The sequence below is a fragment of the Mobula birostris genome, chromosome 19 (genome assembly GCF_030028105.1).
Source record: "Mobula birostris isolate sMobBir1 chromosome 19, sMobBir1.hap1, whole genome shotgun sequence".
Taxonomy (NCBI): Eukaryota; Metazoa; Chordata; class Chondrichthyes; order Myliobatiformes; family Myliobatidae; genus Mobula; species Mobula birostris.
This window is the reverse complement of record NC_092388.1, coordinates 21860398-21876236: the sequence shown is the minus strand read 5'-3', so window position 1 is coordinate 21876236 and position 15839 is coordinate 21860398. Positions and strand designations below refer to the sequence as shown.

Sequence of the window (15839 nt, the reverse complement as noted above, 5' to 3'; positions counted from 1 at the left end):
GTTCAAGCATGTTCTGTGTCTCTGCTTTTAATTGTATTTGCTCTTTTAAAATATGGAGAAAAAAAATTAATGTATTTTCCTTTCATTTTAGTTATTACTAAATAAGTCTTTATTGCTGGTGCTGAAGCCTGAATAATTTAGCATGCAGTTTTCCTCATAGTGTTTTAATATGATCTCTATTCATGTTGATAACGCAGAAGCAGTGAAGTACCTCAGTGCACACGATGCTGTGAAACTGTGCCATTCATTACCACCAGTAATCCTCCTTGTGTTCATGACCCCAAGCAGGAAATAGCAAGGATACAGTGAGTGGGTAAAACCTTCCTACAAAGTGGAAGGGAGATCTGAGTAAGTTTCGTTCAAATAGACAGTTGCTGTGTGGTAACTGATCAGTATCTCAAAGAATGACCATTTGTGTTCGGAAAAAGTAAACTCATAAACTGACAAGCAAACAAAATGGTGCTATTTTTCATCCATTGTTGTTATAATCAAGTTTTTGAAATAATAAGAATTTTTCATGTGTGAGGTGCACATTGTTGTATGCTACTATTTTTAAGTTAAGGATCCAAAGTCCAGGTGTGGTACAGATTATTTTTAAGCTGTTCATACTTTATAACTCATTGAGAAGGGAGGGCAGATTATTTATTCATTTTTGTACTGTGGAGCTCCTAATCCATAAAATAGTCAATATAAAGATCCAACTGACAAACAGACTTCTTTTAGCTTAAATGAATATGTAAAACTGTGAAATTATAATGCACTAGAGCAATGTGTTTTTAGTCATGTTAAAGTTCATGCCACTATAACTGAGAAAGATTTTTTTTACTGTTGTATGTAGTGGTGTGTAAAAAGAACAATTTTGCTTTAAATGGTGAATAGCTGGAATCTTGCTATACTAAATGCACTTGTTAATTCTCAGGGACTTAGCTCACTGCTTTGTTTAAAATTAGACAGGAAAATGGAATGCTTAAAATAATACACTCTTGAAAAGTGGGCATTTGCAACAATGAACCCATGCAATTCATTTGTTTCACAAAGCAATGACAATGAAAATGTGCTCTTGGCTTTCGTCCCAGTATCTTTCTGATTCAAGAATATAAGGCATCTCATTCAGCTTGCAATGCACATAATTTTTTTTATATCGGAATGTCAAACCTCTGGGCCTTTCAATCAAGCTATCAAGCACTTCCTGTGTTTAGTTGTACTATATTATGTATTAGCACTGCTTATCATTGAAGCTGTTCTTTAGCTCTGTACCAAGTTTGGATTGTCCTGATGCATTGTCACAATCAGGAATGTTGACTGCCACTTTGCTTCCACAGATGCTTCTTGACCTGCTTAGTTCCTCCAGCATTCAGCAGTTTGCTTTCTATTGTTCCATATTCCAGCATCTACAGTTCCTTGTATCTTTTCTTGGATTGTTCAAGAACGGAAACTTATTTGCAATTCCAATTAAGCATAAGCTGAGTGTATATCTGAAGACTTTCACTTCCCCCTCCCCACTATTAAAAACAATTAGTAGGGAATCAATTTGATTATTGTGGGAATTGCACACGGTACTGTTCTTAATTGATGTCACTAGCTGAGGTGTTACAGCATCCCCCAGTCCTATCATCTTTTCATCAGAAATGCAGATGCCTGTTGTAATACCCTTGCTATCATTGGCTGATAGCAACAATTTGAACTCGGGATCAAAATTTATTTTTCAGTTCTAAAGAATTGCTTTAAGAACTTTGAGATGTGTCTTGAAAGCATTAAATAACTGTACAGTTACTTAAATATTCTGCTCCTATGTCTTATGGTCTTTTCTGATGCTTTACTCGGGTTGAAAAGGGCAAGAATAAAGCAGTAATTCCACCACATATGATTAGAACTTAAAGAGAGATACTTTACAAAAATGTGAGGCTAAATGCAGTATTATTGAAAGAAATGTAGTGATTGTTTTTAAAATCTTCCAGAACATAATCCATATAGACCCAGAGAAACTATGCACAAATACTTTGACACTGAAGGAACAGTACATTGTTGGAAGTGCTGTCTGAATCAAACAGGTGAACTGTTGAATCAAAGCTTTCCATTCTCAAAGATACTATAAAGGATCCTTGGATATAGTAGGGAGGGTTTTTTCCCTGATTTACTGGTTAAAATTTACTCCCCGGTTAACATCACTTGAACAGATTGTGTATTTAATGTGCATTTTGGCTGTTATGTATCCTACATTTCAACTGTTACGATATTTCTATAACTTTAATTGGCTGTAAAGTGTTAAGGAATGTCCTGAAAGGGATATGAAAGTGGTTCCATTCATTGAAGTCTTCTTTTAAGCTTAACAAATTGAAAGAAGTTTAAAAGTTGAACTAAAAAATATGAGTGTCTTTTGTGCATAAGGATTTCTATAAAAGGTATACAGTGGATTCTGGTTAATTGGAGCAGCCACTTATTTGGAACAACTCTTTTTGAAAAAAAAACAAAACTAATCGAGGAAATAGCTGGGATTCTCTTCATTTGTTTGGAGCATTATGCCACTGAATTGGGACAGAAAATTGTTGCCGGACAGTTTCAAACTAATCGTGTAAACTTGTGTGGCCGTTAGAAACAGCACCGTGCTTAAACCTTACAGTTTTAAAATAGTGTCAGTTATGTTTGTGTGTGTTTGAAAAGCAGTGATTTTTGTCACTTATAGTTAGCAAGAAATAAGCAGTAAGACAATTCAGAATTGTTTTGTTCACTGCGGCTTCAAGCATTTAGGCTTGGAGATGCCAGGAACAGCCAGGAGTGAAAATGAAACCATTTCACTAGTTCAACGAGTTAGGAACTATAAATTTGAAGGTATTGACAAACATCTTGAACGCTTCAATGAAAGTGAATATTTGGAGGATGCAATCTTCAGAAGTATTGTATGAAGGCTGTCCATTACCTGCACCAGGTGTCTGCACTAATTTTGTTCATTTACAGTCAATCAAAAGAACATGGCAGCGTGCTGTTTGTCCGGCGTATCCAATGATGACAGTGAAACCTCAGCGGAAAAGTTTTTAAAATGGAAAAGCCATTGCACTGGGATAGTTCCACTTTCTGGACCTCAGAGGTCTGGGTCCAGTGCTATGATTAGTTGTCACAAACTGGGGTCTCTTCCTCGATTTCAGTGGATAACCATGACTTCTGTGCCTTATCATGTACTTCACTCTCCATGAAGTGTTGCAGAACTACCCTGTTGGCCATTGGAACTCACTGTTCATCTCATCCGTCCAGCCCATATGAGCTGACTTCACATGCTAGGACAAGCATGCCCCTATTTCACCAGGGTATAAGGCCGACCGGCTACCTTCACGTGGTTTAGCGTGCCTGTCAAAGCAGTGTATCAGGGGGTGACTGCTGCTGCATGCATGTACCTACTTGGAGCCACGGGTGAGAGTGAGTGTCTAATGGGGACCAAAGATGAGTAAGCTGCTCCAGAATAGACACAACAAGCCCCTTCACCGTTGCTGCTACGCCTCCCTGAACACCCTATACACAGTAGTGTACACTGGATGAATTCCTCTGTTGATAACTATTAGGAACAAATACACAGTGTTATAGTGTTGTAGTAGCATTGGTTTTGTTCCAATTTGTTCTGTGTTCACTTAAATACACGATTTGTTACTTAATTAAATGGTAGTTTGTCTTTTTTATACCTTTATAAATATTAACATGAAACTTCGGCTAATTGGGGCAGCTATTTAATTGGGCCAAATGTACTGATCCTGATTTTCGTGCTCAGTAAATAAACAGAGTATGTAGTTCTTCATTGTCAAGAATGGTTAGTCATAACTAGTGATGTGGCTAACCAGAATCCACAGGATATGGAAAATTGTTTACGGCTGAGGGTAAATAAAAATGGTGTAAATATGAGATGCAAGTTTGAGGATTTTTCTTGTAATAGTAATTTGAACTATTTGATTAAATTAGTCTTCAGTTTAAGGTGTATAATGATTTATTGTAAAATTTATTATAATTAGACTTGACTTTCTTTTTATGCAGTCAATATTGGTTGCTGTGTTCTGTACTGTTAATGAATATTTATGTTCAAACAGCAGTGTTACCTTTGCAATACTATTGTTGCAGATTTAGAGGCATTTGTTATTTGACAGCTGAGAAATTACGTTGTTTGCTTATAATTTTATAATTAATTTTAACTGCCTCAGTAAACAGAATTGCTTCCAGTTTATGTCTATATTAAATGTTTTCATTGCTGACATTCGGAAATTGAATAATTCTGCATAGTTCATCTCAGTTTCTTTATTCACCTCCACGGGTGATTCTTTCAGCTAATGGCATCAAAGTATTTCTTAAGTTAGAAAATATATATTACCTATGATATTTGTGATGTCCAAGTCTTGCGTGTTTGAAAACTTTTTCTTTCATTCTGTTGGTTATTTACTCTTCGCCCAACATGTTATTAATAATCATTTTTCTTGTATTTTTAGGAAACTTGGAACAGCTGGCCAGAAGCTGGGGGGTTCTGCAGTTCTTTGCCACATAAAACATGATCCTATGGATCCCAGTGGTTGTTTCATGCTGACTGCAGCTAATGTTGGAAAATGTCAGGCTGTCCTGTGCAGAGATGGAAAACCATTGCCTCTCTCAAAGCTGTACACTGTTGGCTGTGAAGAAGAATTAGAAAGGGTTAAAAAGCACAAAGCTATCGTCACTGAGGTAAAAATATCTAGTATTCAGCCATCAGAAACTGATTTTCCAATTAACCCAATTAGTACGAACTGTTTTTAGCCTTTCAAGCATCAGTTCTATTCAGGTTATACGCTTAATACAGATTTTTTTTTCTGGCTTGGGCATGTCTCTATTGGTTGACCTGTTGGCATACAAAATGCTACAGCTATCCAGGAGCAATTTAAAAAATCGGAATCTATTCCTGGAGGTAATGATATTACCAATATCATACCTTAAATTGCAGAAAGGGACAATAGACACGAGGAAATCTGCAGAATCTGGAATTTCAAGCAACACGCATAAGAGGTGCTGGTGAACACAGCAGGCCAGGCAGCATCTCTAGGAAGAGGTACAGTCGATGTTTCAGGCCGAGACCCTTTGTCAGGGCTAACTGAAAGGAGCTAGTAAGAGATTTGAAAGTGGGAGGGGGAAGGAGAGATCCAAAATGATAGGAGAAGACAGGAGGCCCTCTACTGTAAAGATGAAGCCACACTCAGGTTGGAGGAACAACACCTTATATTCTGTCTGGGTAGCCTCCAACCTGATGGCATGAATATTGACTTCTCAAACTTCCGCTAATGCCCCACCTCCCCCTCGTACCCCATCTGTTATTTATTTATTTATTTACACACATTATTTTTCTCTCTCTCCTTTTTCTCCCTCTGTCCCTCTCACTATACCCCTTGCCCATCCTCTGGGCTTCCCCCCTCTCCCTTTTCTTTCTCCCTAGGCCTCCTGTCCCATGATCCTCTCATATCCCTTTTGCCAATCAACTGTCCAGTTATTGGCTCCATCCCTCCCCCTCCTGTATTCTCCTATCATTTCGAGTCTCCCCCTCCCCCTCCCACTTTCAAATCTCTTACTAGCTCTTCTTTCAGTTAGTCCTGACGAAGGGTCTCGGCCCAAAATGTCGACTGTACCTCTTCCTAGAAAGGGACAATAGAACCAGTATTCCCCTGCTAGGTAAATAAAGAAAGAGTATGCAGTTCTTCACTGCCAAGAATGGTCAGTCACAATTAGTGGTATGGTTATCAGTAAAGGTGACAAGTAATTTCTTTTTATCACATTAAATGACGAAATCACCTCCCAGTTATTTGTAAGGGAGAGCAGTAATGGCTGTCCATGTCAGCTCTTCTTCATGTTGACTCCATTTTCTGTATTAATTAGTCATTGTGTGTTATACAAAGACTGAATATATAACATTATTTCAGCTATCCCAGAGAGACATACTGACTGAATCATGTGCAATTATTGAAGCAAAGGAAACATTTTTTCTTGCTTCTTCTCTTGAAGCTATGTTCCCCACATCCCATTTGACAGGAATAAAGAAATGATGTATTTACCATCTGCATTTGCTGTGGAGAAACTAGAGAACTAGGGGATAAGAACAGTGCTGCTCAGAAATATGTCAGTATTATGAAAGGTGAAGTGTTGATTGTTGTGAAGTGCACGAAGGTGGATAAATCCCCAGCCTGTATCCAAGGGTGGGTGGGAAGCCAGGCAAGGAATTTGCTGAGGCCCTAGTAGAGATACCTGAAGTCTGGAGAGTGCTTAATGTGTTTTTATTTAAGAAAAGGCTGCAAGGACAAGCCAGGGCACTACAGGTCAGTGAGGCTAACATCAGCGGTGAGAAAGTTACTGGAAAAGGTTTTGACAGACAGGATCCTTATGCATTTAGAAAGGCAAGGACTCATTAGGGATCGTCCACAGTTATGTGTATGGGAAATTGTGTCCAACAATCTTGAGTTTGTTGAAGAGGTGGCAAAGACAATTGATGAGGGCAAGGCATTAAACATTGTCTAAGTGGACAAGAAAAGTCTTTGACTTTTCTAGTCCGCTGGGTAGACTGGTTCAGCAGATGAGATCACATGGGATTCAGGGTGGATACAAAATTATTTTGGTGAGAGATGAAATTTAACTCAGATATGTGTGAAGTTAAACCAGGGTTGGTGTACTCAGTGAATGGCAGGACACTGTGAGGTGTTGTAGAACTGAGAAACCCAAAGGTATAGGTGCATAGGACCCTGAAAGTGGCAATACGGATGGACAAGATAGTGAAAAGGGCAAAGGTTTGCATTTCACAATCAGACAGGCATAGAGTACAAGCATTTGGAAATTTTGTTACAGCTGTATAAGACATTGATGTATCTGAGCCTGGAATATTCTGTGTAGTTCTGGTCACCATTCAATTTTCCAAACAGATTGTGATGTATGGAATGAACTGCCAGACGAAGTGGTAGAGACAGGTACAATTATGGTAGAAAGACATTTGGAGAGGTTCATTGATACAAAAAGGTTAGTGGGATGTGAATATCGTCTTTAATAATTTATTGATTAGATACTTTATCTGAAAATAGTTTTAAATAATCACCTTTTGTCCTGGTTTTGAGCAAATTATGACATTAAGAAGTCACAAGTTTTTTTTAAATACTTGGTCCACACATAAGAAATCTTAAAAAAGAGTACATTTTTTTGTTTTTGCATATTTAGCCCCAAGTAGAGTTTGCATAAATCTGTTTGACTTCTGTATCTGCCAACTGGATTTTTGTTCTGAAATTAATAAATTATCTCTCATTGCAGGACAACAAAGTCAATGGCGTAACTGATTCTACAAGAATTTTAGGCTATGCATTCCTCCATCCATACGTCGTGCCTCGGCCTCATGTTCAGTCTGTTACCCTCACACCACAAGATGAATTCTTCATTCTGGGCAGTAAGGGACTATGGGAAAGTATTTCCTATGCGGAAGCTGTGGAATCTGTAAGAAATGTACCCGATGCCAAAGCTGCTGCCAAAAAGCTCTGTAGTCTGGCTCAGAGCTATGGGTGCAATGACAGCATCAGTGCCGTGGTCGTCCAGCTAAATGTTAGTGAGGACTGTTTCTGTTGTTGTGATGTGAATGGGGTACCTCCATCCAGCCCTGGCATTTTCCCACCATCAGTAAATGTGGTTATTAAGGACAGGCCAGCAGATAACTTAGGGATGCCATCTTCCAGCAGTGGCGTTGCCTCTGAGATCAGCAGTGAAATCTCCACCTCTGAAATGAGCAGTGAAGTGGGTTCAACAGCCTCGGATGAGCCACCTCAGGTCACGATGAATGATGGATGCTCCATCTTTCACAACGAGCAGCGCTGTATGTTGCACCCAGTATGTCTGACAAACTCATTCCAGCGGCAGCTCTCCAGTGCCACCTTCTCTAGTGCATTTTCAGACAACGGACTAGACAGTGAAGATGAGGAGCCCATTGAGGGTGTCTTTTCCAATGGAAGCAGAGTGGAAGTTGAGGTTGACATACATTGCATTCAGGTTAAGGAAAAAATGGCTTTACACTCACCTCCAGATGCCTGTGATGAAGGAATAGTTATCAGTGCAAATGAAGATGAAGCCTCTGAAAAAATGATGCTCCTTAAAATTCACAGTGAAATTGACTGGCCAGGAGATGATAAGAGCAAGTTTGAGTATTCCACGACAGGGACTATTGGCAGGAGGCGTGGAAATGGTTCCGTTGCCCCATCGGAGAAGAGCCATAATTTGATTGAAGTGGCAGTTGATGCACCTTTGAAAAAGACTGGTGGTTATTTTGCTGCCCCTGCCCAGCCAGATCCAGATGATCAATTCATAATTCCCCCAGAACTGGAGGATGAGGTGAAAGAGATAATGAAACAACATCAGGAACAACAGCAGCGGCAGTATCAACTGGACCAGCTCCCAGAGAGCTACGACACACCTCTATGACCTGAAGGAACAGAGCTAAATTTAGCTAATTTGACCATAATTTTCTCAAGGAACAGTAATGTAAGATGTTCCAATATCAAAAGATTTTGACTCACTTTATAAATCCTCTTTCCCTGCCAGTTACACACAATGGTGTGCAGCCAATTTTTAATCATTTCTAGATTGTTCTTACTGTTGATTAACTAATTAAGTTACATTTAACAGATTAACATCAGTTTTTCTATAACATATCATTTGTACAAGATGAGGACACATTTAGTGTATTGCCAGCAGTTATTATTGAGTACTTGTTTAAAAAACAGAAAAGCATAAGTATTAAGAATGATTGATTCTAGTTAATGCTGTAAATGTGGTACTTCTAAAATCATGGCTTTTTAAAATGAAGTCATAGAAATTTGTAGACTTTAAAAACTAACTCCTAGGAGTTGCATACTCATTAACGTGACATAGTCACTGAGATGTACTAATCTTCTCTGAGAGAACAGCTGATTCACAAATTATTTGTAAATAGTTTAAATGTTGTGACACATAAAGACAATGTAGTGTTGTATTTGAAAAACAAAAAATAAAGGGGCTTTTTAAATTTCCCATTATTGCAACTTTGAGAAGATAATGAGTGTCTGAATATTAGTCTGTCTACTACCTGACTTATCTTTTGGTTTCCTCTTTTATTTTTCATTAGCTAGTCACTTTACATGCCATTAATGTCTTTTCTGTCATATGTTCTGCTGCTTACAGCACAACTTAATTTATTTCTATAAATTTTTTAAATGTGCAGCATCTATAACCAAATATATCAATTCATTTTTGTTTAAAATAAATCAGCATTCTAAATAATCAGAAATAATATTGTCTGGGGCCTATCAGTGGCATCAACACAGCTCTGTGAACTAAATAAAAGTACAGGAGGGATAAGCGGAACATTGTTGGGGATAGGCCAGTGATGACAGTAGGAGCAACAGGCCTGGGCTCAAAAGAGGCATCGGCTCTGGGTAAGGCGTCTGTTAAGGTTTCCTTTTTGTTTTTTTTTCCTCTCTTACTGTACCATTTAAATGGCTGTGGTGTGCTCTTCGTGCCAGATGTTGGAGAACTGGAAGACCCAGGGTCTCCCAGGGAACTACATCTGTGTGAAGTGCATCCGGCTGCAGCTCCTTGAAGACCATGTTAGGGATCTGGAACAGGAACTGGATGACCTTCGGCTTGTACGGGAGAGTGAGGATATAATTGATCAAAGTTACAGGGAAGTAGTCACCCCGAAGATGCAGGAGGTGTGTATCTGGGTGACTGTCAGGAGTAATGGAAATAGGCAGTTAGAGCACCCCTGTGGCCATTCCCTTCAAAAACAAGTATACTGCTTTGGACACTTTTGTGGGGCATGACCTCCCGGGAGAATGCCATGGCGACCAAGTTACAGGCACTGACCATGGGTCTGTGGTGCAAAAGGGAAAGAGAGAAGAAGGGAGCGGTAATGATAGGGGACTCAATAGTGAGAGGAACGGACAGGAGATTCTATGGATGTGAATGGGACACCCGGATGGTATGTTGCCTCCCAGGTGCCAGGGCCAGGGATGTCTCAGATCGCATCCACAACATTTTGGTGAGGGAGGGGGAAGCAGCCAGATGTCTTGGTACGTATTGGTACCAATGACATAGGAAGGAAAACCAATGAGGTCCTGAAAAGAGAATCTAGAGAACTAGGTAGAAAGCTGAGAAGCAGGACCTCCAGGGTAGTAATTTCTGGATTGCTATCTGTCCCACCCACCAGCGAAGGTAGAAACAGAATGATTTGACAGATAAATGCGTGGCTGAAAAGCTGGTACAGGGAGCAGGGCTTCAGGTTCTTGAATCATTGGGATCTCTGGGGAGGTATGACCTGTTCAAAAGTGACGGGCTGTACCTGAACCCAAGGGTGACCAATATTCTCGCGGGCAGGTTTGTTAGAGCTGTTGGGGAGGGTTTAAACTAATTTGGCAGGAGGATGGGAACTGGAGTGAAGGGACTCAGGACAGGACAGATGGTAAAAAAGTAAAGATAGCGTGCAGACGGACTGTCAGGAAGGGCAGGCAGGTGATGGGACTTAGTTGCAGCCAAAAGGCTGAATATCAAATCATTAGGGATGCAGAATTAGAAAGGATAGCAAATATGGTACTCAAGGTGTTGTATTTAAATGTGCGTAGTATAATAAATAGGGTGGATGATCTTGTTGCAATATTACCGATTGCCAGGTATGGTGCTGTGGTTATCATTGAATCGTGACTGAAGGATGGTTGTAGTTGGGAGCTGAATGTCCAAGGTTACATGTTATATCAGAGGGATAGGAAGGCAGGCAGAGGGGGTGTTGTAGCTCTACTGGTAAAGAATAGCATCAGATCAGTAGAAAGATGTGACATAGAATCAGAAAATGTTGAATCCTTGTGGATTGAGTTAAGAAACTGCAAGGGTAAAAGGACATTAGTTATATACAGGCCTCTCAACAATGGCTGGGAGGTGGACCACAGGTTACAACAGGAAATAGAAAAGGCGAGTAAAAAGGGCAATGTTATGGCAGTCATGGGAGATTTTAACATGCAGGTCAATTGGGAAAATCAGGTTGGTAATGGATCTCGAGAGTGAGTTTGTTTAAATGCCTAAGAGACAACTTTTTAAGAGCAGTTTGTTGTTGAGCCTACTAGGGGATCAGCTATACTGGATTGGGTGTTATGTAATGAACTGGAGGCAACTAGGGAGCTTAAGGTAAAAGAACCCTTAGGAACCAGTGATCACAATATGATTGAGTTCAACTTGAAATTTGATAGGGAGAAAGTAAAGTCTGATGTAGCAGTATTTCAGTGGAGTAAGGGAAATTACAGTGGTATGAGAGAGGAGTTGGCCAGAGTAAATTGGAAGGAGCTGCTGACAGGGATGTCAGCAGAGCAGCAATGGTGTGTGTTTCTGGGGAAAATGAGGAAGGTGCAGGACACATGTATTCCAAAAATAATGAAATACTCAAATGGTAAAATAGTACAACCATGGCTGACAAGGGTAGTCATAGCCGTTGTAAAAGTAAAATAAAGAGCATACAACAAAGCAAAAATTAGTGGGAAGTTGGAGGATTGTGAAGTTTTTAAAAACCTACAGAGAGCAGCTAAAAAAAATCATTAGAAAGGAAAAGATGAAATATGAAAGCAAACTCGCCAATAATATCAAAATGGGTAGTAAAAGTTTTTTCAAGTCTATTAAAAATAAAAGAAAAATGAGAGTGGATATAGGACCGTTAGAAAATGAGGCCGGAGAAGTAATAATGGGGGACAAGGAGATGGCTGATGAACTAAATGAGTATTTTGCATTAATCTTCACTGTGGAGGACACTAGCAGTGTCCCTGATGTTGTAGTGTGTGAAGGAAGAGAAGTAGTGCAGTTGCTATTAGAAGAGAGAAAGTGCTCAAAAAGCTGAAAGACCTGAAGGTTACACAAGTCATCTGGACCAGATGAACTGCATCCTAGGGTTCTGAAAGAGGTAGCGTTAAAGATTGCGGTGGCAGTAGAATTGATCTTTCAAAATTATTGGACTGTGTTGTGGTGCCAGAGGACTGGAAAATTGCAAATGTTACTCCACTCTTTAAGAAAGTTGGAAGGCAGCAGAAAGGAAATTATAGACCACTTAGCCTGATCTCAGTGGTTGGGAAGATGGTAGAGTCAATTGTTAAGGATGAGTTGATGGAGTACTTGGTGACACAGGACTAGTAGTATAATGTCAGCATTGTTTCTTTCAGGGAAAATCCTGCATGACAAACCTGTTGGAGTTCTTTGAGGAGATTACAAGTGGGATAGATAGAAGGGATGCAGTGGATGTGGTATGTTTGAACTTTCAGGAAGCCTTTGACAAGGTGCCACACATGAGACTGCTTACCAAGTTAAGACCCCATGGTATTACAAGAAAGTTACTAACATGGTTAGAGCATTGGCTGATTGGTAGGAGGCAGCGAGTGAGAATAAAAGGATCCTTTTCTGGTTGGCTGCCAGTGACTAGTGGTGTTCTGCAGGGGTCAGTGTTGGGACTACTTCTTTTTATGCTGTATATAAATGATTTAGATGATGGAATTGATGGCTTTGTTGCCAGATTTGCAGATGATACGAAGATTGGTGGAAGGGCAAGTAGTGTTGAGGAAACAGGTAAGATGCAGAGGAGTTAGACAGATTAGGAGAATGGGCAAGAAAATGGCAAATGAAATACAATGTTGGAAAATGCATGGTCATGCACTTTAGTAGCAGAAATAAATGTGCGGGCTATTTTCTAAACGGGGAGAAAATCCAGGAATCTGAGAAGCAGAGGGACTTGGGAGTCCTTGAGCAAAACACCCTGAAGGTTTACTTGCAGGTTGAGTCAGTGGTGAGGAAGGCAAATACCATGTTACCATTCATTTCAAGAGGTCTAGAATACAAGAGCAAGGATGTGATGCTGCAGCTTTATAAGGCACCGGTGAGGCCTCGCCTTGACTACTGTGAACAGTTTTGGGCCCCTCATCTTAGAAAATATGTGCTGGCATTGGAGAGGATCCAGAGGAGGTTCAGAAGGATGATTCCAGGAATGAAAGGGTTATCCTACAAGGAATGTTCGATGGCTCTGGGTCTGTACTCGCTGGAATTCAGAAGGATGAGGGGGGATCTCACTGAAACATTTTGAATGTTGAAAGGCCTAGACAGAGTAGATGTGGAAAGGGTGTTTCCCATGGTGGGAGAGTCTAGGACAAGAGGGCACAGCCTCAGGACAGAGAGACGCCCTTTCATATAACCAGATAACCATATAACAATTACAGCAGGGAAACAGGCCATCTCGGCCCTTACAGTCTGTGCCAAACTCTTACTCTCACCTAGTCCCACCGACCTGCACTCAGCCCATATCCCTCCATTCCTTTCCCGTCCATATAGCTGTCCAATTTAACTTTAAATGACAACATCGAACCTGCCTCAACCACTTCTGCTGGAAGCTTGGTCCATACAGCTACCACTCTCTGAGTAAAGAAGTTCCCCCTCATGTTACCCCTAAACTTTTGCCCTTTAACTCTCAACTCATGTCCTTTTGTTTGAATCTCCCCTACTCTCAATGGAAAAAGCCTATCCATGTCAACTCTATCTATCCGCCTCATAATTTTAAATACCTCTATCAAGTCCCCTCCCAACCTTCTACGCTCCAAAGAATAAAGACCCAACTTGTTCAACCTTTCTCTGTAACTTAGGAGATGAAATCCAGGTAACATTCTAGTAAATCTTCTCTGTACTCTCTCAATTTTGTTGACATCTTTCCTATAATTTGGTAACCAGAACAGTACACAATACTCCAAATTTGGCCTTACCAATTTCAAAATAGAGATGCAGAGAAATTTTTTTAGCCAAAGGGTGGTGAATTTATGGAATTTGGTGCCACATGCAGTTGTGGAGGTCAGGTTGTTGAGTGTATTTAAGGCAAGGATTGATATGTTCTTGATTGGACATGGCATCAAAGGTTATGGGGAGAAAGCCGGGAACTGGGGTTGAGGAGGAATAAAAAAGGGTCAGCCATGATTGAATGGCAGAGCAGACTCGATGGACCAGACGGCCTAATTCTGCTCTTACGTCTTATGGTCTAATATTAGGGGTCCATCTAACTGGTTTCAAGCTTTATAAGTTATTCAAATTAATATAAATGGGAAACTGGGTTAGCAGTTTGAAATGAGCTGCAAGGGATAAAAAGGTGCTTAGTTCAAAACTGCTTATACTTCAGCACATGATGGTTGCTTGAGGTGGTGAGAGTTAAAAGAAGCTGAAGATCAGTTGAATTGATGCTATATAACTCTGTAACTCTATATAACCAACCTTGCTGGGATTCATTGTCAACAGGATTCTAGAGTCTTGTTCCATGCTAACTGCTCTTAAATTCTAACATCAAGCACACACCTGGAAGAGATAAGTCCCAAAGCATTTTATACCTGATAAAGTGCCTTTGAAGTGAAGTCACTGTTGTAATCTATAAAATATGACAGCCATTTTGCATAACATGTTCTCAAATTAGTTGTCAGCCAAATTAGACCAGATTCAACTCAATGCCTACAGTCAGTATCTGCCTGTACTTAGTTGGCTCAGATGCACAGGGCTGAATAAGATGACCCTTCAAGGCAGTCTGATGCCTACTGCAGGCAACTTCTGCATTCTGGGTGTTCAGGCTATGGGAATTCACCCTTACAGAATTCACGAATCACAACCCAAAAATTTGGGAACTGAATATAATTTCTCATGGAATTTGTGTGGAAATAAAAGTAATCATCACAATTTCTTTTCAACTTGAGTTTTTGATGCCCGCACACATGATCTGGCTTTATATTATGGAAAATTGAAATATAGCCTGTTTTCTAGAAATGCATTCCCACCCACCGCTACCTGTAGCACAGGTGGGGTAAAACTAGTCAACTAAATCAATCATCCAACATATAGGAGAAATCTGTCGTTGGAATCTGTCGAGGTTCTTGTCTTTGGTTGACATTCCCAAGAAATCCAGCAGAGGGCAATGGACAGTGATCAAGAATGGGAACCTAGAATGAACACACCACAGAAGTTGAAGATAATTGAAAGTATTCTGGAAACCATCACAGTACAGGTGAATGACGGAACTAGAGTTTGTTGTTCTACATAAACAATTAATGGACTGGTGGGGATTTTAATGCTGGCTGTTTAATTGCTGTTTTCTTGAAACTGCATTTGTCTCAAAATTGCTAAGCTGTAGGACAAAATAGGCCAGAAGCTGATAAGAGATGGTGATTCAAATTAAAGACTCAGCACTCTGCTTACAGAATTACTGTAGTTGGGCATAAAGGTCACAATGGGCACGAGGGTCCAAGAGATCTTTTCTGTGCTCCAGGTCTCTTTATTTGCATGTTTTTACAATTGTATTTATGTAAGTATGCTAATACATCTTTGTGTTTATTTGTGCAATTAAATGTGTCCATATACATGTGTGTATGCTCCTGTTTGTATGTGTGTTAACCTTTGAGTGCTTCAGCTGGATTAATTTGTACATATTAGTGTATATGCAAAGGCAGTTTGCACACAAGCAAGTGTGTAAGTGTATGTGTGTGTCTTTGAATTTTTGCATGTATGCATTCAAGTGTGTTTTGCAAAAAATGTTGCAGCAGGCTACAAGAATCATCAGCAAATTACATATGAATATACATAAAATAATTAAACATACTTGACATTTCAGCCCAACTGAAACCTTCTTGACCAAGGTTCTAATGGCTACTTCCACTTCTCTAAAAATGAAGAGAAAGGTTTCCTAAATAATACCAGAGTTTTCATTTCAACCATGCTATCTGTAAGTCTGTACCACATGACTATCGTTTGACTACCTCTACTGGTTGGCTCTAACATCACTACTGTACCTCAGTCTG

The 15839-nt window shown here is 39.9% G+C and overlaps 1 protein-coding gene across 5 annotated transcripts in view; it reads left to right on the top strand.

Moving 5' to 3' along the window:
• The window catches only part of LOC140212473 (PH domain leucine-rich repeat-containing protein phosphatase 1-like), a 177787-nt gene extending 168764 nt beyond the window's left edge, over positions 1-9023 (top strand). For 2 of the 5 annotated variants that reach the window (XM_072283321.1, XM_072283320.1), the window contains 2 exons: positions 4464-4692; positions 7285-9023. In XM_072283321.1, coding sequence (XP_072139422.1) covers positions 4464-4692; positions 7285-8439 — 1384 coding nt within the window. In that variant the 3' untranslated portion in view covers positions 8440-9023. Of the gene's footprint in view, positions 1-197; positions 4693-6905; positions 7091-7284 lie in introns of those variants that run through there. The other 3 variants (XM_072283322.1, XM_072283324.1, XM_072283323.1) reach the window with 3 other exon arrangements.
• The last annotated feature ends 6816 nt before the right edge of the window (positions 9024-15839 follow it).